At 35.8% G+C, this 27,795-nt stretch overlaps 1 protein-coding gene and 1 non-coding gene across 2 annotated transcripts in view; both read left to right on the plus strand.

The window, feature by feature from the left end:
- CCDC178 (coiled-coil domain containing 178) overlaps positions 1–27,795 on the plus strand; it is a gene marked incomplete at its 5' end in the record, with an annotated part of 131,678 nt that overhangs the window by 3,826 nt on the left and 100,057 nt on the right. Inside the window, 8 exon segments of the mRNA XM_054285124.1 lie at positions 9,048–9,205; positions 12,386–12,473; positions 12,595–12,685; positions 12,687–12,736; positions 13,921–13,993; positions 22,859–22,941; positions 25,440–25,573; positions 26,824–26,926. Of these exon segments, the coding sequence (XP_054141099.1) occupies positions 9,048–9,205; positions 12,386–12,473; positions 12,595–12,685; positions 12,687–12,736; positions 13,921–13,993; positions 22,859–22,941; positions 25,440–25,573; positions 26,824–26,926 (780 nt within the window).
- On the plus strand, positions 15,686–15,756 carry TRNAG-CCC (transfer RNA glycine (anticodon CCC)). Its single transcript has one exon. It is a non-coding gene; the product is annotated as a tRNA-Gly (tRNA).

Here is a 27,795-nt window from a genome sequence, read left to right on the forward strand (position 1 = left end):
GTTCAAATATTAGGAACAATTATAATGTTTTCAATATACTTTCTACAATACCTTTTAAGTGCAAATCTAGAGCACAATCTCTTTTTCAAGGTACTTACAGTCTAAAATGTAGGAGTTTTTTTGTAAGTGATTTATAATGTTGTGTCTTTTTGTTTTATTTTTAATTCAGTTTAGGGGAACTCTGAAGTCATGTCAAAATACTTCTAAAATGGAAAAGTTAATTGTCTATTATGCAAATAATATAAGAACTATCATGAATTAGTTCTGAGTTATGAAACGCATCACCATTCTATCAGGTCTATATGTTTGAAATACTGATTAAAAATCAAGCTGGTAACATTTTTAAGTTGGATATCTTATTTGTGTGTTGATGTCCTAAAATATATGCAGCTAAAATATTGAGATGTACTAGAAGTAGACTTAAAATATTTTTTCAAGGCTATTTTAAAATCCACTTTTTTTGGAGTATTTTTTTCTTTCTTTCCAAAAATTGGCGCTGCATATCACAAGGAGATAGACTTATTGTTACTGTATTTATATGTCTTTACAGATTTGTATTTATCCTATTTATATATTTCATTTCAACAGAATTTTTAAATGTCAAGTAAATTATCTGTGACTTTTATTGTGCTCTGATTTAACTGTTTATTACTCAGGTTTGGGGTTTCCTGCCACAATCATAAAAAAGCAGCTGATAGCTAGTTGCCTTTGCAATTAAAATAATTATTTAATTTTTAATATCTAGTTTTTAGTATCCAGAGAACTAATTTAAGCAGCAAAGTTAAGCTAGATTCTAATAAAGATTTTATATTGTGTTGTTTATATTTGTAGTATTTTAAAAAGAAGAGAAAACAGACATGCATATCTCTGTTTGAGAGTTGTTACAAGCTGAGTGCCCCAATATTATCTATCCCATTAAAAAATATGGTCATTGCATTGTCTGCAAAGGCTGCACAGCCTCTAGGAGATGCTTCAGTAAGGATTTTGTCGGGTTACTGAGTGAAACCTCAGTGGCTTCTTTGCACATAATTTCTTTCTTTCTGCTCCAGAGGTCACTATCTTCCCATGAAAGTAGCCACCTTTTCAAAATAACTCCAAAATTCTCCAACAGAATGAAAGCCCTCTTGCTAGTGGTATTTTTTTTTAAATTATGCAATTTTCCAACACATTCTGTTGCCTTTCTCTGGCACTCAAATTTAAACATCAATTTTTAAATTGACAAGAATCAGATAAATCTTGGAGGTTTTTTTATTGCGAACATTATGTATGCTTTTTATATAAAAACTTTCAGAAAACTTGTTTTCTGACATCATAAATATGCAGTGATGTTTAATGTGAACTCATCGAAACACAAAAAAAATGAAAAGGATTGATAAATAATCTAAAGATGCATGTATGTATGAGAAAATTAAATATCCTGACATGCTTTGAGTCAATAGAAGTAAGAGCTCTCCACTATAGCATTATAATTCCCTGTTGGTTTTAATAAAGGCAACCAAACTATAGAAAATTTACTTGTAGAAATTATTTTAAATTCTTTTGTTTTTTCTTCAATTAAAATAATGGAATTATACATAAGTGCTTGCCTCTTTTATCTTAGCCTGCATTAACAGAATAAGAAAGACATGATATCCAGAATTATAATTATGATAATTATAATTTTAATCCCTTTGACACAACATTCTGCTATCATTCTTATTTACTGCACAAATTACTGGAATTTATCAAAATACCTCTTCAACCTTTTTTTTTTTTTTATTTTAACAAACCAACAAAATTGGTTTTTTGGATTGCAAGGTAGCTTCTATTTGGCGGTGGCTTTTGTTGGAGTTTCCTTGCTGTAACCTCTTGTCAATTTATTTTCTGCTGGATTATCAAGTAGAGCTATAGTAACATCTGGACACCACTAATGGCCAGTTACTGACAAATAATCCTTCCTTTCCATCTCTGAATATACAGACAAAGAGTCAGCACAAAGAATAAGTGTGCCACAGAACAGGAATATCAAGTATTTGATGTTTGGTAGGAGGTTACACTCGACTTTGCTGCATATGCCTATGGCTCATTGCCAGCTTTTATCTGGCAATGTAGCAAGTGACACAGTGGCCTTTTTTTTCACTTGAGATGAGGAAAGCTCACAGGAATAATTGAAAGGCAGTAATAAATTTCTGAAATATCTTGAGTGGCCAAAGCAGACATTTCAGTACCGCAGCCATGTGACAGCACCTGCTCTTCAAATATCAGGTATTAAAAAACTGTGCATGGTAATTATGGAGTATATAAATTTCTCCGTTAGTAATGAAATTTGGTCCATCTTATTAATTCAGAACTACCTGGGTTCGCTAGGAATTTGTAGGCCAGTTTCATAATTCAGGTTGTGCTCTGCAGTACCTGAGTGGGGTCAGCATGCACTGTTCTGATATTCTGGAGAGTTGAAGTTAAAAAGTGCCTCGTGTACAGCAGGGGTTGAAAACCTGTCCTGATAGCTGATGCTTCATTCAAGGTATTAATTCTAGTGCTAATGACTGAGTTTTATGTGCAAACTGGTGTCCTTGTTAACCTCATTTCAGTAAATGTCCATTTCCCGTCCAGCACAATCATTGCAAGGGATTGTCCATCACCCATTCTCTGTTTCTTCTAAAGAATCATTTTCATTTGAAGTCACTATAGAGTTTGCCTCATTAGTTTACCTAAGAACTGTAAAGGAGCACTTACAGAGCTGAAGAAATATTTCTTGTTACTGAATTTCCTATTTTTTAAAGAAAGGAGGACTTAAAAGGGTGTTTGTTATCTACAGATCCATGTATCACCTCAGGTTACTGCCATGTCTCTTCAAAATGAAGGCACTGACGTTGTCTTACTGCAGGATTTCTGTTTCCATACACTGATCCATTCTGCTCACAGGAGGTGCTGTGAATGCAACATACTGATGTTTTGTAGAGATCATTTGTAGAGGAGAATTTTGTTTATTGGACTAACAGTGGAATTTCATGAAGCTCCTGGCAATAGCATTAGATTCCTCAAGGAGATGGGCTATCTGTGTCTGTGAGACAACTGGGTGATTCCACAATGCTGTGACAGTCTTTTCTTAAGCATTTAAATATGACTGAGAGCTATGATAGCTCCTCTTACCACCAGCACAGGTGTAAAACCTGTAAGAGCTTTTATTCACTTCTGCTCAGTGAATCTTTATTTGCCAAAGTTCATTCTATCTGTATATCCCTAAGAATCTTATGCCATAGGCCAACCCCTCTCTGCCAAGAAACCACTGAAGTCCAGAGGCTGTTGGCAGAAATAAATGTTGTCATTTTCATTGTCTACAAGCTTGCAGCACACAGCCAGACTTTCTAAAAAGACAAAAGGTAAGCAATGTGAATAATTGATTGCTGTGGTTTAACCTCAGTGGGCACCTGAGCCCCACGCAGCATCTCGCTTTCTTCCCCTGAACCAGGATGGTGTGGAGAATCAGAAGGGTAAAAATGAAAAAAGCCACTGGTGGAAATAAAAACAGTTTAAGAGAAGAAGAAGCAGCCATATACACAAGAAGAACAAAGCAAGAAATCAATTTACCACTTCTATGGGCAGGCAGGTGTTCAGCCTTGAAAGCCGGGGTCGATCACATCAGACATTTGCTCGAGAAGACAAACACCATCACTGAGAAGCAACTCCTTCCTCCCTGCAACTTGGTATGGTAAGCATGATGCCATATGGTGTGGGATATCCCTTTGATCTGTTGGGGTCAGCTGTCCTGGCTGTGTCCCCCTCATCTCCTCATGCACCCCCAGCCTGCTCTCTGCTAGGGTGAGGCACAGAAAAAGGCTTGACTCTGTGTAGGCCCTGCTAACATCCCTGTGTGGAAACAGCACCACTTCCAGCACAAAACCCCAACAAAGCCTCATAGTTGCTACTCTGAGGAAAATTAACTGGATCCCAGCCCAAACCAGTATACTTACACATTGCCCACTGTAATGCCTGCATTCAGTCAGTGAAGTCTCTTTTGTAGTCTTGTCTACCATGAAACAAAATCTTCAAGTAACTGAGAGAGTAGAGGGTACCGTGAGTGACATTTTCATTTGATGTACCAAAAAGGAAGAATTTTTATTCTATTTAAATTGTGTGTCAACTTCTCTAGTGAGATATGTTTGAATAAAACAAGACTCACAGTAGAATTTGGGAGTAAGGTATCCTGGTTACCTCTGTGAAAGGACCTACTCTCAGAGATATATAAAGAAGAGGTCATAGTAGCTGCAGACATTTTCTCTTGGTTTTAAATTTTAAGTTTTTTCTTCAAGAAATAATTGGAATTCATAACTGTGGTTGTTTTTCTTGCTGTTTATGGTACTCTATATGCCATAGTTAAGAGCTGTACCTGATTAAATAATGTGAGTTGGTTGTGTCATTTTCAGTTTGTTTAGATTAAAAACATCAGCAACTTTTTTTTAAAAAACTGTTTACTGCTCAGGACCTTGAAACACTTCTTTTAGTCCCACTTGTTTCCTGCCTCAGAATCTCAGAAGTTACTTAGCCTTGAAGCAGAAAGTAACCCTGAAAAACAGGGCACTCTTACAGTGTATTTTGACCTAGGTATTATCAACATCAGGAACTCATTTCTTGAGCTAATAAGATGGGTGCTTTTGATGTCTGCTGTCCAGGGAGATCTGTGCTTGCAGGTCACAGCAGAAACCTTACTGGCACATTCTTGAGCAAGGGAAGGTTGCTTAGATGCAATAATCCCATTTCTTTGAGATATCACATTGCTGTGGATCTCTTTGTCATTGGCACCAAACAGGAGAACTAAAGAAGGATCACAGCTCTGTCTGTAACAAGTTCACCCCTAGTATGGGAACAGGAGGCATCTTGCTAACATGCATTCACACAAATAATGTTGCTGTTTGAAGAGTTCTGGCCTTGCACTTGCAAAGTGGTGGTGCACTTGTAATATGATCCAAATTGTCCATGTCTCAGGAAGGATGAGTCAGTGTAGGATCAAAACCTGTATTTTTCTCTGAGATGGATAACTTAGCAATCCTGGAGATCTAAGTGTCTCTGACTGACTTGTTTCTTTTTTCATCATATTTAAATTTTTCCTATTTTGATCCTAACATTTACAGTGAATTTCTAAGGCTTGGTTTTATTGAGTCAGGATAATTTTGACATTATATTAGAGATATTTTTGCTAATTATATTTTATTACCTCTAAGGTAGATCCACAGTCAACATATTTGGTTTTAGTTAACTAAGGTTTAACTTTTTAATTTCAGAACCTATTTTACAGTCTGAAAAGAATATTAGTACATGAAAAATTAAAGTTGTGGTCAGATATAGAGCTAAAGTGGAAGTATTTTATTACACAAAACCTGAGAGCAGAGTTTTGTAATAACACTTGACAAAGCTGGAGCGACTTCTGAAAATTGCCACATAATTCTTCAATTAACATCACAATGTATGTCTAAGCAAAAGAAGAGGTATGTGAAGAGTAAGAAATAACACTTGTTTTTAGTGTACATGAGTCTGGGAATTCAAGCTTCACAATGTCTTCATAATATTTGGAATTTTGATTATTGTTTAAATATGTATATGGAGAAGAACTGATCAAATACTCATTAGCTCCTTTGTGGGTTCCAGCAGAGAGAAATCAGAAAGCATGGACCTTGATTCTGTAACTTGTTAAGTTCATTGCAAACCTCATGTTGATTTTAATTATGGTAAAGATCAGGTACTGAGTAAGATGTATTACCAAAATGTCATGTAATTTATTACTATGCATTCAGATGTTCTGATTATAGTAACTGTTGCTGAAGGTGATTTTATCATGTAACACCAGGAAAAATATTGTTAAAAGTATATTTTTTTCCTATTTTCTTTCTCTTTTTTTTTACCCTTCCATCATATACATACTATTAAACTTTTTTCCTTATTGATTCATATTTATAGAGTGTGATCAGCAGCTATGAGGTTTTTTCCCCCAAAAAAAAATTTGTAGAAAAATTGTTGTAGTTTAGGGCTTGAAGTCTTAAGGTATATGTAAGAATAAATATTTCTGTGTATTGTCAACTTTCTTCACTAGGCTATGTGGTCTGTGACTTTGGATTTCTTTGTTCATTATTCATTTCTTTTTTCTAAAGCAATTTTCATTATTTTCAATGTCCTTTAAGAAGAGTTCTGTATTTTAGGACCTTTCTAAGATGCCTTCTGGTTTCTTTTCATTTCTCTGACATAGTTTTCTGAAATGGGTTGAAAGGTAATACAAAGAATATTCCAACTTAAACCATGACACTGACTTTAAGAGGAAGGTATTACTTTTGTTTCTTCTAATATTTTCCATCCCATTTCTTGCTTAATTTAACCTTCTTAGCTTCTTTAACTGTGCTAAATGTTGAGTGGACATGTTTGTGGAAACACGTACATGTTTCTCTCAAATAGAAACAGTTAATTTAGAATTTTATGATGTACTTAATTTCTCTGATCTTTTACTTCGAGTTTGGACGCAAAATGGTATGTGCTGGTTTGTTCCCCAGTGGCTTAGTTTGTCCTAAAATTTTTCTGAAGTTTTTTAGCTTATTTTGACCTTTCCTATTGTAATCAGATTATATGCAAACTTTTAATTTCACTGCTCCTGCCTGTTCACATAATTTGTAAATATATCAAAACAACAGATATAGGATTTTGAGATACCATCCTCCAACCTATTTTTTCAATGAAAGTTGATAATCTGATTGTACTTAATTTTTAAATAAATATTAGAATTTTTTCATCTTGTCTTGTGACTACTTCACTTTTTAAAGGTTTTTTGTGCAAGATTTTGTTCAGTTCCCTCTAAATTCTGTCATTATGTCACAGCTGTTAGCTTGCTTAGTAGTTGTAGGGCAGCATGGGCAGTTTTTCTGGGGTTTTTGGTAGTCTTGTAGGAGATTGGGGTGCTTGAGATTGTTTGATGTGCAAGAGGGGAGGTGCAGTGTTTTCCTGTAGCTAATCTTTTTTCTGAGATGCTTTAAAATTTGTTTTTTTGAAAGAAGTCATTATGTAAGTAAAATCCCCATGATAATGGCAATAGGTAAAGAGTACCAAAATTAGTCATCTATCCTGACAGAATAGGCATACAGGCATACATATGCCATGTTTGTTTTCTGTTTCATCTAACTATACAATTTCCTTTTCATATCACATGACAGTGACATTGACTCGTGTGCACCCTGTAACCTGCTTTGCTTTTTTTGACTGTGAATTAAACTGAAAATGCTAATGATACCAGTGGTTTTAGGAATATCAGTATTTTCAGAAAAATGCAAGTAGAAAACTCTTTTCTATCTCTTAGTGAAGCATTTATTTTTGGGGTTTTGAGAGGTTCAGATTTTTTGCAGTTTTTGTTTGTAGGTTGGTTTTTTGGTGGTTTTTTGGGAGGAGGTTTTTTGGGTGGCTTTTTTTGGTTGGTTGGTTGGTTGGTTGTTGATTTTTTTACTGAATATTTTAATTTTAATTTTTTGGTATCATTTGCTAAACTGGTAACTAAAGTCATGCTTACATTACAGAGGAAGTAGATCCCTTCAGCTGCCATCTGAGGGGGACTAGAATAACGTAATGTTGATAGGCATGAGAAAGATTTGTGGTGGCACAGACTGGAAAGACTGCTCTGCAGTTCATACTCTTTTCTTTATGTTCAGTGCCATCAGTGAGAAAATGATGAAGATTGCACGAAACCGAAAATACTGAGGCTGTTATAAATCATGCGGCACAGTCTGTGCCTTGCACGCACGCATTGTGGCTGATGGTGCTGTAATTTTTCATGACAGCTACGACTCAGAAAGTTGTAGCTGATAGGTAATATGAGAAGAAAATTACAGCCTATGACTGTTACATGTCTGTTGTTAGAATAGTGCCAAATACTATTTATATGTCTCTTGCATGGGTGGTGGGACCTAAGGAAGTGCAGGAGTTCAAAGTGCTGGGCTTCATGCTCGTGCTATACACACCCTGTGACACCTGGCAAGTCTGCTTCACCATTAGATGAAATATTGGAAGCAAGTAAATGAAGAATGTCTCTTAAACAATCTTGCAGAAAATGCTCTTGAATTAGTGATGAAGCAACTTTATGATTGTTTCCTCTTGTCTTATTGCAGGGGTTTTTTTAGGTTATACTGCAATAGTTGTCTCTAAAACTCAGGTACTGATGGTCTTAGTTCTGCAGTGGTGGATTCATTTTACAATATATGCCACACTTTGGAGTATGTTATTGACCAGAACAGTTATCTTGGCAGAATGGAGGAAACTTTTTTCTGCCTGCTGAAACAATGATAAAAATAATGGACAAATACCAGCAGCCATTGTAAAATTTTTACCTGATATGCCTCTATTTCTTTTGCCTTTTTGTCAAATCCATTCACAAATGTAAAAAAAAGGGCATTTTTACAGCCTGTAATGAGGTCTATAACCGTGTCTCATGGGAGTGTTTTCCTGACAATTGTTGTAGTTATTAGTGTCTTGTTCTGTAATTATGGCAAGCTTTCCTTCCTGTAATGCTTTTAAATCTGCTATTCAGAGTGAAAGTAAAGTCCTTAACCCCTCCTTTGACCTTGCCTTCAAGTTCCTTTTAGCATGAACAATTGATGTCAGTGAAAAATTTAATTCACAAATGACATTTGTCTACAAAATTACAGCGCAGTGGATTGATTAAGTGAGGATGGCTCTGAACTAGATTCAGCCACTAACAGAGTGCTGACTCCTATTTTGTTTAGTTGACATGTGAGGTATGAAAAAAAGCCTTTCTTTGACTATTCCAATACCTGCTCAGAAGTCCAATTAGAAGTTGTAATGTTGGCAGGCTTTAAGGGAGAGTGAACTGGTAGCAGGAGTAGTTCCGGCTGAAATTGCATGAACTTCCCAGGGTGGGAATTTTGAAATTATCTCATGTTTACCTGTTCAAGGAACATAGTAGAGAATCATAATAAATCTTTACTAATTCAAGTCTGCTTTACATTTTCCTTTATGGAGAGGGTCTACCTTGGAGTATTTCCAAATAGATAGATTTATTTTGTGTGTATTTCTATTAGAAATGAGGTAAAGCATTCTGAATTTATTTGGACCGAATACTGTATGAAGTTAAAAGAAACAGAAGAGAAGATTATAAAGGATGAAAAACACCTTGAGGAGTTAGTGAAGCAAAAAGCAGAAATCCAGGAAGATGTAAAATGTTGGAACAGCAAAGTGAGTCTTGAATATTTATAAACAAGCAAGTAAATGAGTATCTGTTATTGAAAAGTACATGAATGCCTAAATATTTTGTATGTTTAAGAGTTAAGATCCTCTGTATAAGTAAAAATAAAAATATGGATTTTAAAATTAGAGGTGGTAGATTCAGTAGAGATCTCTTGTTCATTATTTTGTTTTAGTATTATTTTTCTGCTTTAATTATTAAAAAATCATAGCCATTTTACAGTTTTGTAAGTTACCAACATATTTTTTGTTTCAGGGCAGATATCTGCCTTATATTTCTTATCTTCTTAAGTCATCTGGAATGATGTGTGCATGTATTGGGACAGCATAACTGTCCTCTGAAGTTAGCAGATTTTTTAATCTGAGATGGCATGTGATACACTTTTACATCATGCATAATTTTGTTCTATTTTATTTACAATTTTCCCCTTTTTCTGCTGTATTTCCTATAATTAATTTTTAAATCTTGTACTTTATAGTCTAAAATCTGAACTGGAGCTCCTCACAGAGCCTGACTATGAGATTTCAGTTAATTGACAGCTCCTGTTGAGCCAGTAGAAAATGCCTAGAAAATGTAGATGCTCACAACAGAATTTGGGTGCACATATATATATGTGTGTGTGTGTGTGTGTACCAGTGCAAATAAATATGAAATTCATTCTCTTGTACGTGCTCTGCACCATTGTGGGCTATCCGTCTTGGTAAACCAGTCCTGCTAATGATCAAGTGGAATCCAGAATATACAATATGGAGGATTTCTGAGCAGCTGAATGTACCAAGCATGCCCAGAATTTAACAAAAAATCCCCAAAGCACCCTCCCACCCCACAAAAAAAAAAGCAAAGATACAGTGATATTACAACCACCAGTGGGCATGTTCTTGCCTTTTTTTTTAGCTGTGTATTACAGTTTTTTTTCTATTAGTGGTGCCAACAGTTGCTACCAACAGATATTGAGAACACAACTATATTCAATAGAGCCAATACTTATTAATAAGCCTTTTTTGTCCTTTTATTTTTCTTTCTACATATATTTCCATCTGGGATTGATGACCAGATATACTTCAGCAGGTACCACCTGGTTATTAAGACCAAGACAATACAAAGACAGATATGCACAACAGGGATAATGTGGAGCATGGAACTGCTCCATTAGGTGACCACCTAAAGGTGTGCAAAATTAAGTTTAGCAAAAATCTGATTTGTTATTGCAAATTTCCTTCAAAAGCCAAGTTATTCTTCTGATCATCATAAAAATATTTCAGAGGTAATTGAGTTATTTTAGGAATTAGGAAAATATTGGGTTTGTATTCAGTTTCTTCACTGAAGTATGAATCAGACCCAAATTAGAACGTGACAATTGTCACATACACCAATAAGTCTGAAGACAGAAGAAGTGATGTGAATGAATGTTTTTCAGCATTGTTTCTTGTAGATATTGTTTCTGTGTTAATTCATGCTGATTTTAAATGTTATATGTGATCTATTAGGAGTGTTACAACTTTTGACATAGTAAGGACAATTGTGAGTTTTCTTTTTATCATGCTACTCAGATTTACATTACAAAAGGCATCTGTATGGATTAAACCTATTTTATGTATCTACCTGGACTTTGTTTCTGAAAGATTAGAAGAAATTCTTCTTTTAAAATTGTTCTCAACTATTTTTCTTTTGTTTTCATTAATTACCTGCACAGTGTGACATTATTTCAAGTAACTCCTGTCAAAATGTTTGCTCTAAAAGCATTGAAAGAGTGAAAAACATTTCTGAATAATGTTTTTCCTATGTACTAGCAATTTGAAAACTAGGACATTTTGCTCATACTTAATCAGTTGGTTTGGATTTTTTTTTCCCCTATATATATAGCCAACTCTTTGTCTTTCTCACAGTTCACTGAACTATATTTAGAATCACAGAATGGTTTGGATTGGAAGGGACCTTAAAGATCATCTAGTTCCAGCCCCTTGCTAAGGTCAGGGACACTTCCCACTAGTCCAGGTTCTCCAAAGCCCCATCCAGCCTGGCCTTGAACATTTTCAGGGTTGGGACATTATATTTCTCAGAGTATTTTACATATTGGGAGGCTTAAACATTTTGGCTTTAATCTCCTCTTTCTAGGTTAGTAAAGGTGCTTCATTGCAGATCGTGCTTTACAATCCATAATCATTCAGGTTAGGACTTTCCGTCCCCAGCCATGGAAGGTACAGCCATCCATGGACAATTGATAGAACCCTAGAGAAGTACAGCAGAGCTGTAACAGATAACAAGTCCCTCCTTAGCTGCTGGGACATAGTCACAAAGGTTCTTATGTAAATCTGTTCTTCATCAGATGCTTGAGATACCAGTAGGAAATTGCATGCCATTTAAAGTACCTGTATCCTAATTCTGTCCTGATTTTCTCACATGTATTATTCTCTAAGATTTTTATTATGAACCTTGATGTTACTAGATCAACCAATATGTTTGTTGCCTGCCATTTTCCAGTTGGACTCTCATCAATATGTGAATTGTATAGGATGTGGAGTTGTTTCAACTTTTGCAGAGGAAGGAGAGGGAAGGTAACAAAGTTTATTAGGCTTCATGTGAAAAGTTATGCCTTTTTCCACCTAAAACCACTGCAAATTATTTCCTTATCCTCCAAGTGGTTGCTTCCCTAACATCCTCATTTTTCCTTAAGCTCTAGTGATTGATCCATCATTGATTTGAGCAGAGAAATTATGGATTCTCCATCCATGAGAGTGTTCAAGGCCAGGCTGGATGGGGCCCTGAGCCACCTGATCTAGTGCAAAGTGTCCCTTTCTGTGGCCAAGGTGATCTTCAGGGTTCCTCCCAACCCAAACCATTCTGTGACTCTATTAATTGAATGAAGAGAGGTATTGAGATATTAAGGAAAATCTTAAGGTTGAGAAAAATTTGAGGTATTCTGCATAGTTATACCACATATGTCATATGTGAATTAGCAGGCAGTGATTGTGCTCTCACTGAGACTGTGAAGCCTAAAGATTCTGCAAGGATATCCTGCAAGGGCAATGCACAAATGCACACAATAGCATAAAACATCCCTAACTACTCTTTAATAGTCTTCCTTTTATTTTTTTTTTATTAAAATATTGTTTATTATCACAAAGAAACATGAGAAATTTGTATTGCTTGCTTTACAAAATATTTTTTGTATAGAATATTTGGATAACAAAATAGCAGCCCAAGGAGATGAGAGTGTAAAATTATCAGATGCTGCTTCTTAAATGATAAAAACTGTGGAAGAATCAGTACCTTCTTTTCTTTTTTTAATGTAAATTAATTAAAAATACTTGCATCCTTATGTCTACTGTGTTGGCCTGAAATAATTTCAGCTTATTTTGAGGTGTCTTAATGGTTTAATGTTCATTAGAAATCCATCAAGAAAGCAATCTACTGGCCATAAATCAAAGGATTCTAAATATTAATGAAGCATTGGGGAGTTTGAAATATAAAAATTAGGAACATGAGGGTAAAAAATAGAGGGTTTGTGCAAAAAATAAGAAATAGGTAATGCCAGCAATATAAATATAGGAAGAGAACTATTTTTTTTTGCACTTGAAGCATGCCTACAAAATGAACCTTACTTTTATTGTAAGTCTGTCTGTAAAATCACATTTCAACAATTTCAAATTGTTTCAGGCTGAAATTGATCAGCTAACATTTTTTGATTTTACTTGAAATAAAAAAAAGCTAAAATTATGCAAAAAGAAAATACATACCTTGAAAATGAGGAAGATTCTGAAATGGTTTTTTTGCTAACAGAAACCTCAGTCCCCAAAACATTTTGGTAAAAGCTTTTATAATGTTTTTTTTTTTTCATTTGTGATGGTTATAAACATAGAATCTGAAATACTATTTTTCTCTATTTTCTGTGAATTCTTTTAAGATATGCACATATATTTTGTAGCTCTTCAGTTTATTGATTATAAATATCTATACTTTAAACAATACTGTACATAATATTCACAGTGCAGAAAAAAAATCACATGTTTTTAGTTCCTTCTTCTTTTGAGCTCCGATTGTATGCTGGCTTTATTTATCAGACAGGTTATTGTCTTTATCCCCCCAGAATCTTTGGATTTCATTGTCTGGTTGCAACAAAATCATCTGAAAAAAAGTTCTTGAAAATAATTAGATTCTTAAAGTTTTTTTAGAAATTGATGACTGAGTTAAATAAATACATCCTGTCAGCATGAAAACATTCCTTACTAGATGCCAAAAATGCCATATAGTAGGTGTGGGAAAAGAGAGGGGATCCAAAGACGAAAGAAAGGAGGAGTTGTGTCAGAGTCCTTATTAATGGCTCAAGTCAGAGCTCATGCCTTAACACACCAATGTAAATCAATGATGGAACACAAATGAGTAATAAACCAGGCTTCATTAGTTCTGATGCTGATGGAACTACTTATTGGGATTATTAGAGTATTTTGAAATTAGTGACAGCTTTCCAAATTTATTATTTTCAATTTAATAGATATCTTTATTGATTGACAGAATTTTTATTTAATCGTATCTGTAATAATGGGGAGAGGTCTTACCTGTTTTGGAAGTATTAACTGATAAGCTAAAAGAGGAAACTCAGGCTTGTAAGAATTTGTAGAGACAAATAGAGAGAACAGGATTGAGAGGTGAGTTGTCAGAAAGCAGATTTGAGAAGCACTGAGACCATGTTGTACACTAAAACTTTACAGAGATCAAGAAAAACTGGGGACATTCAAGAGAAATCCTGAGAGTATTGTCTATGTCACATATAATGGTATTGCTGTGAGTGTGTCCTGATCCTTGTCCTTCCACATGTTTGGGAATTCAGGAAGTGCATGTGAAAGTTCAGATTCAAGTCCCAGAGAATGACAAATTCTGAAAAGTTCCCAGTAATGAGGGATTCCTGGAGCTCTATATATGTCTTCAAAGGATGATCTGAAACCATCCTTTGAGAAGGAAATATCTCTTCAGATAGTCTGTGCCATTTAATCTAGTCACAGGAAATAATGCGTGTAGGCTAAACGTAGTATTCAATTCAGAAGAAATGCTTTCTACATCTTGCTTTAGTGTAAAAACAGGATTTTGCTTCTAATACAATCCCAGATTTCTGTTTATTACTTTCTTATGACAAAGTAAGTTAACTCTTACATGGAATTTCTGGAATGCTGTTTTATTGCACCCCTCCGTTTTCTCGATTTTACTTTAAAAACCACCAACCTGGCATCTGACATATTTGATCTTTAGGAAGAAACCAATTGCTAATCTCTCCTAAAAGGTAAAAGTTATGTCCATTTGTTCTGTGTGTTACTGAGTGCAAGGACAAAGAAAGAGAGTTTTTTGTAGGTCTGTTTATTTGAAAGTCTCCTTTTATCTTTTCTGGAGTTATTTACTGAATAAGAAATTTATTTTAAACAAAGGTTGTAAATAAATATGGTTGAGGAGTTGCCATTCAATGCTATGAGAGAGGCAGAATATTTGGTTCTGCTCAGAAACCCTTAAATTTTTGGTCTTCCACTAATTACTTCCTTTGTGTTACCTTTCCTTCAAATTATGTTAGATATCTTGAATAAAAGGAGCTGAGGAAAAGCAGTGCATTTCACCTGATATTAACTCAATTTCCATGAAGACTGAATACATCTTACAGGTATTATTTGACCAGGAAATCTCAGGTATTCATGCTATGTACAGCTGCTAAATGCATGAAATATTTGGAAAATATTCTAATTAATTAATTAACTAAAATTAATAATAAATAAATTCATTTCAAAAATTAAACACTTAGTATTGCTTCTCAAATGGGGCAGAGTTCCCGAGTAAGCTGCAGAAGCTGTGATAAAAGTTTCAGCACCTGTACATGAAGTGGACCATGGAACACATTGCACCAAAGAACTTCTTTCAGCTGCAGTCCACTTGGTTTTCTGCCTGGAATATTTATGTTTTTCTTGCATCCTGAAGTGCTTTGACTTCCAGAGTCACGGGTAGCCATGTATTCAAGAAAAAAATTTTCCTCCACATGAAAGGTATTGGCTGTCAAAATGGAACAATTATTGTTTGGTTCTTCTCATTTTTTCCAGCTTCAGCACACATCTGCTTACTCTGCACTGTTGAGACAAATTACTGTCTTGGCTTTACTGTTTTGAAATTTAAGTCTTTTTATAACCATAGACATTTTGGAACGAATCTATGAAGCTGTTTAGCTTTGCCTTCACCAAAAGAAGATTGACTATTTATATATATTGTGAGAAAAAAACAGAAGACTTTTTTTAGGGTTTTCCATCCTTACTCTTTCAAAATTTCCCTAGGAAAAGGGATTAGTTAATTGCCCAGTGACCTCTTGTCAGTATTTTAGGGTATGTGTTATGTTCTTCAAGTAATGTTTTTCAGGTAGAAAATTCTTTTTTCCTGCATAGTCCTTATTTTGACCTGCCTCTGATTAGAGTGAAATGATACTGAATAAGTTCACACCAGCAGGAAGCACCAGTGGTGTAGTGGTATCATGCAAGGTTCCCATTCTTGTGACCTGGGTTCAATTCCCAGCTGGTGCATGGAAATTCCTGTCTCTCAGCCTGTGCTGTGCCTATACCACAGGTTTGGTGTAATTCAGGAGAGTCTGTATTTTGGCAATATATTTTGTCTTTTATTTTGTGTGTTTTGTTGCTTGAATTTTGGGCAGGGCAACTGAGTTGCTGTGGGCTCTTTCTGTGTAATGCAACGGCGTAGAGTGGTATTTTTAGATGCTTCTGTTAAAGAGTTCACTTCTACTTAAAGTTTATAAGCTTTTATGCAAATAAATTGTTTTATGTGAACTAAGAATTCCGGAAATTATAACTTACTTGTAATTTGAACTTATCAACCATATAACTAACATACCTCTGCACTGGTATGAAATATTCTATACACAGCCATTCATCATAAAAGAGATGAAAGGAGAGTCTTTGACCAATTTAACACTTTCAGACATAAGGGCTGTCCTTGACACTTTCTTCTCATCCAAAATTGATAGTTTTATATTATATTTGGGAAGAGGGGCCAAAAAAAGCTGTTTAGTATTCAAATATCATCTCCTTCAAACACAAGAGCCGTCCATTCCAATGAGTAGGAAGTCAGGCAAAAATGCCAGGAGGCTTGCATGGATGAACAAGGAGCTCCAGGCAAAACTCAGATGTAAAAAGGAAGAATATAGAAGGTGGAATATAGAAAGTGGGATCAGGGACAGGCAACCTAGGAGAAATACAGCACCATTGTATGAGCGTGCAGAGATGCAGTTGGAAAAGCTGAAGCCAAAATGGAATTGAATCAGGCAAGAGATATCAAAGACGACAAGAAGGACTTCTGTAAGTGCAGAAATCACAAAAGGAGGACTGCAGAAAATGTGAGCCCATTGCTGCTTGGGGCAGGAAACCTGATGGCACAGGAAAATGCTGCAGTGGTGAATTCCTTCTTTTCTCCAGTCTGTTCTGCAAGGGCCAGCCTTCCGGAATTCCGGGTCCCAGAGACCAAAGGGAAAGGCTGGAGAAAGGAATGCATACCCTTTGTGGGTAGATCAGGCAGTACTTATTCAAACTGGAGATTCGTAATTCCGTGGGCCTTGGTGGGATGCTACCGGGATGCTGAGGAAGATTATGACTGGGAGAAGTGCTTCTGGACTAGAGAAAGGAAAATGTCACTCCTGTGTTTAAGAAAGGCAAGAAGGAGAAATCAGGGATCTACAGGCTAGTCAGCCTTGCTTTAATCCACAGAAAATGGTGGAGCAGCTAATCCTGCAAAACATTTTCCAGGCACAAAGGCAAGAAAGTCTTCATGAGTAGTGTGCATGGATTCACCAAAGAAATGTTGTGCTGGACCAGTTATCAAAGAGAAGTGACTGCCCTGGTAGGCAGGGGGAGAACAGTGGATTTTGTCTGCCTGGACTTACACTGTCTCCCATTAAGATCCTCATAGACAATCTATCGATCCAAGGGCTAGGTGAGCCGACAGTGAGGTGAACTGAAAATTAGCCGAATGGTCAAGCCCAGAAGGTGGTGCCCAGTGACACAAGGTCAATTTGGGGGCCACTGCTGTGTGCTGAAATATTTCCACAAATCGATGCTCCACTGTACAATCAGGGGAATTTTATGGTTTAAGTATGTAAGGACTGTTAATTATTAGTCTTAGAAATTAGGATTTTAGAGGTGATTCAGAAAAAGCCCCTGTTTATTTGCTGTCTTACATCTTTTATTAATATGTATTTATCAAATACCACTTAGGAGTCCAAGTAGACTCTATCACCCATATATCCCTTCTCACATTCTAACTGAATCCTTCAGAAAATAGATGAATTTTGAGGCACTGCTGCCTGGTCATGCTGATCCCTCTCCTGTGCATCAAGTTGTCCATTTGGAAGCAAATTCTTTTTTGTTTTTAGTATCAATTCAATACTTAATGAGTTATTCAATAATAATTCAATATTATGAGATTGCTTCTTAGGACTTTACAGATTTTATCTGTTTTGGAATTTGGGTTCTTTTTTCCCTCTATCATGCTTGGTTTTCTGAGTGTTCATGATAAGTGTCTCTAAGTCCTTGTGATCACCTGTTTTTCTTAGTTCGTCTCTAGCAGATTTCCTGTGTTTGAATAAGTACTTGGTTTATGTCTCTTGCAGGTTTTCCAAATACTCTTGCTCACTTTTCCTGATTGCTTTTTTATATTTAAATAAGCAAAGATCAGGATGTTTTCTGTTTTCCTCTTTTAGACATATTTTCAACCTTTTGTCTTGCTATTAAAAATTCCCCTTCTGTTAGGGACACAGGTTTTTTTGATATTTCCAAAAAGTCTGCCAATGCTAGGCTCACATGTCCTTTAAGCCTCCAATATTGTATCTCTAAGTAATCTCTCTTTGGCTTGCAAGAATTTTATTTTTAGACGTTGGACCATAAGTTTTTAATAAACTTTAATTAAATATAATTAATTAAACAATAATTGTTATAAAACCTCTTCTTTTTTTCTTTTATTTTTAAATTTTATTATGATCACTGCGTTACTTTTTGGGTTTTGTTGTTCTATAAGCTGTCTTTGCAAGTGTAGTGTGTTCACCCTGGCTTCATGCCAAGTGCCCACCAGGCTCCTCAATTCCCTTCTCAGTTGGACAGGGGAGAGAAAATATAGCAATGGGTTCATGAGTTGAGATAAGGGCTGGGAGAGAACCCTCACTGAACACCATCACAGGCAAAACAGACTGAACAAGGAGATATCAGCTGAATTTATTTACAACATAATCCCTAACAGGACATGGAGAAGTAAAATAAATCTTAAAAACACCTTCTTCCCATCCCTTCCTTCTTCCTGGGCATCTGATTGACTTACAGTTTTCTCTACCTCCTTCCCCAGAGTGATACAGGAGTGATACAGGATGCGGAATAGGAGATAAACTGTGGTCAGTCAGTTCATCACATGTTGTCTCTGATGTCTCTGATGCTACTTCCTCCTCAGTGGGAGGACTCCTCACTCCTCTCCTGTTCCAGTGTAGACAGTGTGACAGTGTTCCACAGGAGACAATTAGTCAGTTGCCCATGAAATCATCCTGCATGAATCTTTACCATGGCTTTCAGCTCCTCACAAAGTGTTCCAGCATGGGTCCTTTCCACAGGGTGTAGTCCTTCTGGAGCAGACTGCTCCAGGATGGGTTCTTCACAGAATTAGAGTCCTGCCAGCAAACCTGGTCTGTTGTGGGCTCCTTTCTTCACAGTTCCACGGGTCCTTCATGCAGTCTGTTCCAGTGCAGGGTTCCCACAGGTTCACAGCTTCCTCTCAGGCATCCGCCTGCTCCAACATGGGGCTCTCCACAGGCTGTGGATGTATATCTGCTCCAACATGAACCTCCATGGGCTGTAGGGGAATGTCTGCTCCATCACCTGGACTACCTTCTCCACCTCCTTTTCCATTGACCTTGATGTTTACCAAGCTGTTGTTCTCCTATATTCTCAGTTCATTCTGTGATTCTGCAGCCCCATTGTTGCCAGAAGCTTACCATGCAAACCCAACACTTGGAAAAATCATCAGCTGCTGAACTGACGGTGTTATCAGTGATGACTGCCCAGTAACAAGCTGTGGGCAGGCAATAATTTCCAGCTGCTATTTTTATGCATTTCCTAAGAGGAAGATGAGGAGGATGCAATGACAGTGACTGTTCAGACCTTAAGCCAACACTGGCTGCATACAGAACCCTTGCACAAAGTAAAAGCATGCCCTTTTTCTTATATAAAATTTGATACCAGATAAACCGTAAAATTAAATACATTCTTCTCATCCAAACTCTCTCTAATGGCTGGAAAAGATCTCCGCTGATGCATTGTTAGCACACCAGTGTGTAAGAAAGACATCCTGAGAGACTTCTCACAGTTGGTAGGGGGGTGCCATTGAGATTTGTCAGCTCTTTCTTCCTATAAAGGAGACCTATAATTCCTCTGGAAGAAATATATTTACTATTAATTCTCCCACACTTAACATTATGTAATAAAGGATTTTTTGGCTCCATTGTTCCTTCCTGCTCATCCTGAAATGAACACAGCCATTCTGTGAGTGTTCTGATGGATTCCAACATCTTATGGGATCAGAAGAGCAAGACAAAACTGGAAGGAGGCATTTCAGTCTTTTACTACAAGTCCTTGAGTTAGACCCCCATTTGGATCCTTTTGCAGTGGTCTCAAATAGGAGAGATTTACTCTGAGAGCTGTCAAAAGCTATTTTGCATTAGAAAAGAATGTTGGATTTACTGTGATGACCAGAAGTCCTTCTAAGATTTTTATTCTCCCCATTTTTGGAGAGAAGCCTGAACCTTTTTTATTTTCTTCTGAACTGTGACAATCTCCATTTGCTTTCGTTACAAAACGTGTTCCCTTCCATTCTGTGACTTTGAACTGTGCAAGAACTCAGACTAGAACCTGATATCTACATGTCCCATTTATAGAAAGATAAGCCTTAGAGAGATCCTGAAATTCCTGCTTGTCCAAGACATTAGCAGAAAGTGTTGAATGTTCTTCTTCTAAGCTGTGTGATGCAGAAAGTCTCCATCACACGTATTTGTGATTGATGCACAACCCTCTGATTCTCAGGCTTTGCTTTAGAGAAGGCTGAAAGGAACATTTCTAAGCCTGACTGACACAACATGATAGGTTTGATTCCAAATATCTTCCTCCCTTTTTTGTTCAATACTCATTCTTTTGGATTACTCATTGAAACTAAAAGGCTCCTTTGTCTTCACTGGATTATTGAGCTAGATCCTTAAGTGGCATTTTCTGCCCATTGTTTTTCCTTTTATAGACAAAAGCAAGAGAACACTTTCCTAATCAGAATTAAATTTTGTTCTCAAGATTTTTTTTTTTTATTGTAGTTCATGTTTTGTCATGATAAAGGCTCCTTGAGATGCATGTTGTACTTCTTTTAGGGTGGTTTTTAAGATCTTTTTCAACTAAGCCTTTTTCTCCTATTTTTCTTCCAAAGCCTTCTTTCTCTGTGTTAGACAACATTCATATCCTTGCTGTCAAGAGGCTTTTTCTTCCTATTAGAACTAAATTTAATAATGATGTCAAAGGCTGTGGAAAGTACAAAAGCTATCGTTTACTAGTGGTGGTCAAAGTGCAGAGTGGTTTAGATAAAACTCTTTTCTGAGACAGTCAAAGGGGAACTTATAATGCAGCAGAGACCAAGAAATGTTAGTGATTTTCTGGGAAGCTTGTCCATTCCATCTGCTAACCAAATTGTCACATCTGTACCTTTACCTAATATTGTGACATTCTATAGGAATTCAGAAATTATGTTGTCCTTCCTGCTTGGAAGACTCGCAGTAAGCATAACTATGTTTGTAGACCATGGTTTAAAACACAAAATGGATATGTTTACCACCAACCACTATATTTTGAAAATAGAAAATTGGGACTAGGTGATCCTTAAGGTCCATTAACATTCGATGAATCTATGAAGATAGGAGGAGCATTGAAGAGACTAAGAGACAAGTAGCTGATTTAGAGATGAAGATACATTTCAAGACAGCCACGAAGTAAAAGTAGTAGAGTCCAGACCAGTCACTGGCATTTTTTCTGTCATTGTTAAAAATTCAACACTTTAGACTCTGATCTTTAGACTTTTGGAATGTCTTTTTCTTAGGCAGGTGCTTGTTCCTTTTCTTCTTTTGTGAATTGGCTCTGAAAGCAACAGGAAATGTGGGAAAAATTTAATTTGTTTTCAGTCTTATGTCATAAGTGAAGCAGAGTAGAAAAACTAGCTATTAATTAAGACAAGGAGTTTTCTGTGAGCCATGTACTTGTTAGAGAACATTGAAGTATCAGCATCTATTGAGCTTATTAAGTTTAGATACAGTATTTTTTTTATTTTTTCTCAAAGCCCAGACACAACAATTTCTATTGTATCAGCAGGGAGGGTGGTTTTTTTCAGAATCAGTCTGTAGGTTCATAGTTCTGTGATCCAGCTGCTAGTACACAGCTCGTCATGGAATATCATCTTCAGGTTTTTAGTGTTACTCTATTTGAAGGGCTCTTGGCATAATCTGCATGCAGCAATACTTCCCCACTTTTGGATGAGAGATGGGGGATGTTGAATGGTTTGAGTTCACATAATGGATTATATGGTAGTTTATTTTTAATGCAGACTTAATAAGTCAAACTGAAAAATTAAAAAAAAAGAAGATTCTTCTAATACCTAATAGTATTTTCAAAACAAGGCATTAATGGCAGTGACTAATGTTGTTAGCCCTTCCCCAGCTGAAACTAAGTAGAAACAATGTGACAAAGATCACATCATTAGTTTTGTGGAAACCTAGAGAGGTGTGGTAAGAGTTATACATCATGGTCTACACCTGTGTATTTGATTCTGTGTTAAAAGCTTGGAGAGAGTTTGCACAAGCAGATTTGTATGCAAATGATATCCAAAAGATAGTGGTAATTTCCAGGGAGAACTTTCTCCTTGTATAAAGCTTTTCAGAATGGAAATATGAATACCTATTTTAATATTTTTTATATTTCTACAAGGAATTTTAAACTTTGAATGGTATAAATATTATGCAATTCATTTAAGCATATTTATTAATGCAAAATTTTCTTTACTACATGTATTAATCATAGTTTCTTCCATTTAATATTTGGTGCTCATGTTAATGATGCAAATGAAATTACACAATAGACAAGAACTGTTTTTCTTGAGATGCCAATTAATAATAAACTGGATTAATGAAAAAGAGAAACAGGAGATATTGTAATATATTAGTTTTTTCCCTTCCTCTTCTTGTTAGCTGTCCTTAGGTGTATTTTGCATGAGGTAGTAATAACAATTAAAAAACTTCTATTTTGCTCCATGGAAGCTCTTTCAAATATTTATTTTCACTAAAGAACTTTATTTAATTTGTTTTTCTGCAAGATGAAAAATGTTTTATGAAGCAGCAGAGGTATTTTCTATTTTAAAATGGACTGTACCATTCAAAGCATACAGTATATAAACCTACATGATGCGAAAATAAATATGGAAGGGAAAACCAAAAGTGGCTTAGGAATGGTAACTGTGAAAGTATTTAATGACTAATGCTTTTTTCTGACATCTATAGATGTAGGACAATAACTTTTGAATACTATCGCATCTATTTATGCTTACATTTTTCAGAAGGTCTCCTATTTGCATCAGAGTGTACATGAAGTAGATAAAGAGCGGAAGCAAACTGAATAAGTGGAACAAAAAAAAGAGAAGTATTATGAAGCAACAATTAAATGGTGTAGGGGTATATAATTAAATGCTTGCATTGAAGTATGCTTAATGTTGTAAAGCTTTTTTGAAGTGTGTTTAATCTCATAGGTTAGGCTGTCATTTCTGCAGAGTTCCCTTGGAACTATATACATACACACACTTTATGTACTATTTTCTCTCTCTTTTGAACTAACCTATGAGGTCCATAGCCTTGAGACAGCATGAAGCACAAAGCAGAATTGATATTGGGGTCATTGAGAAGTCCTTTGCTTTCTTCATTTGCTGCACTGGCTCAGATTGCTTGAGGGGCTTTAGAAATGCAAGGGAGAAAATCAATAAAGGACAGAAAAGATTCCAGTGTAATAGGAAGTGCCTGCTGATTGTGTGTTTGCTCAGCAGATGGCATCTTCTTGTAAATGATGGCTCGTATCTGCTGTATCCCTTGCTAAACTATAAACCACGAAAGTGAATTACTGAATTTCATTACTGAACATTGTGCTTTGTATAAACATGTTATTAGAAGAAACAACCATTTTTTTCCTAAGATTCTGTTAATTTTTATTACTCTTTTATTTCCATCTTGTATAAACTTGTTAGATATTACAGCATCAAAGATGAATCATGTACATACAAATATAAAACAATAAAAGCTTTCATGTTGTTCAGAATAGCTTTTAGGAATCCTGTAATTTCTATGGGAAAATTCCAAGACTTCTTACATATTACAGAATCTTAAATTAAGCATGGGGAAGTTCATTGATGCACACAGGTTTCTAAATTTGACAGGGAAGAGGAAGTTTATATATCCCTCTCTGTTAAAGGTGATGCTCTACCAAACTGCAGGTTTACCAGGAGATCTTAGAACATGTGGGAATGACTGATGAATCAGCATGCAGATAAGCAGTAATTTTACAATGTTTTTCAGGGCATTTATTTCCTATACTGTTTTTTTTTATGATTGTTTTTAATGCTGCCTCTCCTAGTAACTCTAAATAACTGCGTCCATTATTTACTTGAGTAATATTTGAGTTTGTGTTGTGGAGGAACACAGGACTGTTAAGTAGAATAAAGCAATGTACAATGCCTATTTTATGAGATTTGTAGAGCTCTGAACTGGTAACAGCACTTGGATACCTTAAACATTGCATTTCTAGAGCCTGACACAATTCCTTGATTGTAGAAATTAAAGTTTTATAAAAGGGGCTGTCTTTTTTTAACAATAACTCTTACCACTGGTTGTGCAGGATTATATTATATGATTCCTCTAATCAGGCTCTTTGGTTTTTCAGAAGAAGTTTTTTGAAGTTGTATTCAGAGATATTATTGCTCTTATGTGATTAAGACATTGTCTTGTTAAAGCCAGTGTGTAGCTTACATGATGTTATGGAAGGAATGGCTATGATTTTATAGGATTTTCCTTACAGGTGCAATATAGACTCTCCAGCTTTCAATTGAGCTATTCACCCGGTGCTTCATAGTCTGGCTATTTTAAGTCAAGCTGAATCACAAGGAGGAGGCTACTGCATCATACCATTGAATTTGGAGGGACTTAGTTTGGTCAGCTGACATTTAAATGTCAAAAAGCTAAATACCTTGTTAACAGCATATTAATTCTACCTCATAAAACACAAGTGGTCTTGTCCAGCAACTAGCAGGAATGAAGAATATTGTGCATGTGTTGAACAGCTGAATCACCAAGTGCCAAGGGACTTGTTGTGCTTAGGCAGGACAGTGGACTGTTATCCACTACAGCAAGCCATTAAGTGCAGATATTCAGTCAATTGATATTTGGATCACAGAATCTAGAGTACCTCACCATTCTTGTTTGTTTATTCCAAAAGCTGAAGGTGAATACTCTCTTCTGTAATAGGTACCAGGTTGCACTGACTCAATGGCTAGCATTCTATATCTTCAGAAGCCAACATTTTCAGGTTTTGCTTGCCCTGGTTAAAAAGTCCTGAGAAAAGCACAGGAAGTCAAAGATGCTAAATTCTATTTCATTGGCAGTTTTGTTCCAACAGAGCTCAAACATGAACCTGAGTCTTTGGTACAAAACATGGCATGTCATGTTTGTGTGCATGTTCATATCTGGACACGATATATGAATCATCTCAGGTTTGCAAAGTTTAAGGCCAGGACAGATCATACAGAAATTCCATATATGACAGGGCATCACCTTGCATCAGGCTCTCCTGGTACTGAGCCTAAAACTTTTCCTGAGGAAAAAAAACCCTGAGACTCCCTATTGGCAGTTCATTTGCATAGGAATTTACATCAATTATTATCCCTTAATTTTCTTTCCCATGATTCTATGTTTCTGCAAGAAATCTGACCTTTTCATCTAATCTCATACAGATACTTATTACACATTTACAAAGTCTGAAGGTCTTAAAAATCTGATATCCTTGCACAACTTCATATATCTCTGCTAACATCTGTTACAAAAGTTTTGATTCCTAGCTATTTTTTATAGCTACCTTTTAAGTATAACTTTCATAAGGAAAAATATCCTTAGACAATGCATGATACTACTGCTCCAAAAAAATGGGACTGTGACTAAAGAAGAAATTTTAAAAACACTGATTTTGAAATACTATGAAGTAGTCTTTGCCTATGATGAGGTCTTGAAATCTGGTATTTTTACATATGTGCACTTAACTTATATGTGTATTTATGTGTATATATAAGGATAATCAAAAGGTATTTTCCTCCCTCTTAATTTAACCCATTTAGATAGCTGCTTACAGCCCATTAGTCTGGGTTACAAAATCTAATGCAGCAAGACCACTTTACAAGTATCACCCAAATAGAAGACTCCCACCTGTTTATTACTGCTGAACTGCTACAGTGCTTTATGTTTACCTTGTTCATTGTGGGGAAGCTGCAGCTTTGTTTGCCAGATACTCTTGCTCTTGAAAGCAGTGTTTTCTTGTGTTGTGAATGCTCACATTTTTGGGTCCTGTGACCATCTGTCACATTTGGTACAAGAAAGACAGTGCAATTTAACCTCTCTTCCATAGAGCAGGAAGTTTAGTGAAAACACTTTATAATTTAAAGGTTTTCAGCAGCTTAATGTCAGCATCACTTCAAGTTGCAGCTGAGGAAAGGAATCATTCTCTGTGCTTTAATCCTCCACTGTCTGTGGAGTACAGACAAAAATGTTATGAAAACTTGACATCTGAAAGAAGGCAACTCTCTGTTTAGGCAACTAAATGAAAAATGCTCTGGGCAATGGCAACAAAATACTGATTTTTCCTAAAAGCCAAGTGGTTTAGGTATCAGTGTAAGACAGCATTTTATTTTGTAAGCACTTAAGTAGTCTGCAATTGAAAGCTAGACACTGACTCTGCACACACTGAAATAAATAGTTCCACACTTGGATCACATGCAAATATTGTTACTTTTTACTGTCATTAACAAAGATTTTGCTGTTCAAGCCAGAGTTTAATTGCAAAGATTTTATATCAAGGGAAAAAAGTATAAGGGACATGTATTTTTTGAAAATAGTGGCCTACAAATATGCATAAATCCACATATAACATAGGCAATTTGAAAAATACAGGTGTCACAATAAAATATTTGCATATATACTACAAGAACTGTGTGACAAGCTGGAGAACCCTAACTAGATTTGTGAAGCTATTCTCTTACATAACTGCAATTTTGCCAGTTGCACTGAGTGCTTTAAATGACTTCTCTGAACAATTTTGCCTTTCTTTGAGTATATATTGTCATGAATTTTTACACATATATGCATGTGCTTAAAACACAGTACTTGGAAATCTAGTCTTGCCTAATTTACATGGTATGGAATTTGTTGCTGGTGATGGCGGTGGTTGGTTGGTTGGTTGGTTGGTTGGTTATTTTTTAAATTCTTGGCTGAATTGCTAAAAACTATCACACTATGGAAAACCTAAAGAATTAATGTAAAAACCTAAATTATTTATGGAATATGAAACAAAAACAGATAGACAATACAGAAAAATCTTAATTGATTTGAAGTAAGACCTATCTATTGCATGAATTTTAAAGGAAAACGAATGACATTAATAAAAGTGAATTAGTAATTTTACTTTATTGTGAAAGATGGTTATTTTACAGTATTATTTCTAGAAAAGATGTACTTTTCATCAATAATTTGAGAGTATTTTTTGCGTGATCACTGTTTGTAATTTAAACACATCTGTTGAAGTTATTAATGAGAAATTGTCAGTCTACCAAACTGAATTTTGGTCATCGAAATTGCTTTCAGAATTCTCATAGTACTCATGGTCAGTTGCATCCTTAACTAATGGAGGATTCAGTGCATCTTTTTGTGTTTTCCTTGGCTTAAGAAATGTGGACCTGAACTTACTGTGACTGATGATGGCTGAAAATAGTCTCGGAGGGCTCTATCCGACGGGTAATGCAGGCTGCCTTCTAGGCCATGCAAGCCTTGGAGGGCTGTATATGCTGATTGCACAGCAGGCTTGCTCTTCAAGGATAAAGGTGAGCCTGCTGTGCAATGTCAAAAGAAAGCAGCTCAGATGGTTGAATTGTACAGGACGACTAAGTAGTGAAAAAGTCATTCTTACATCATTATACTACAGCTCTCTTTCTATGATCTCCTTCATTTATGCACTGTTGATGTTGAAAGATCTTTGAGAAATTATTCCATTAAATTCTTGACTTGGGAAAAAGAAGAAATCTATGTACATTTTTTAGATTAATATGTGGGATAGAATATGTTTTTTCCCAGCTCTTGGTTCAAACACAATGATTCAGAGGGACCCAATGTGCAATGGAATTTAGAGAACTTAAAGAAGTGAAGTCATATTTCCATGACTGGAAAAATTCCTCATTTTTCACAGTTTTTT

This window comes from Melozone crissalis, unplaced genomic scaffold (assembly GCF_028551555.1).
Source record: "Melozone crissalis strain CALT ecotype California unplaced genomic scaffold, PUWL_Pcris_2 ptg000042l_1, whole genome shotgun sequence".
Lineage (NCBI taxonomy): Eukaryota > Metazoa > Chordata > Aves > Passeriformes > Passerellidae > Melozone > Melozone crissalis.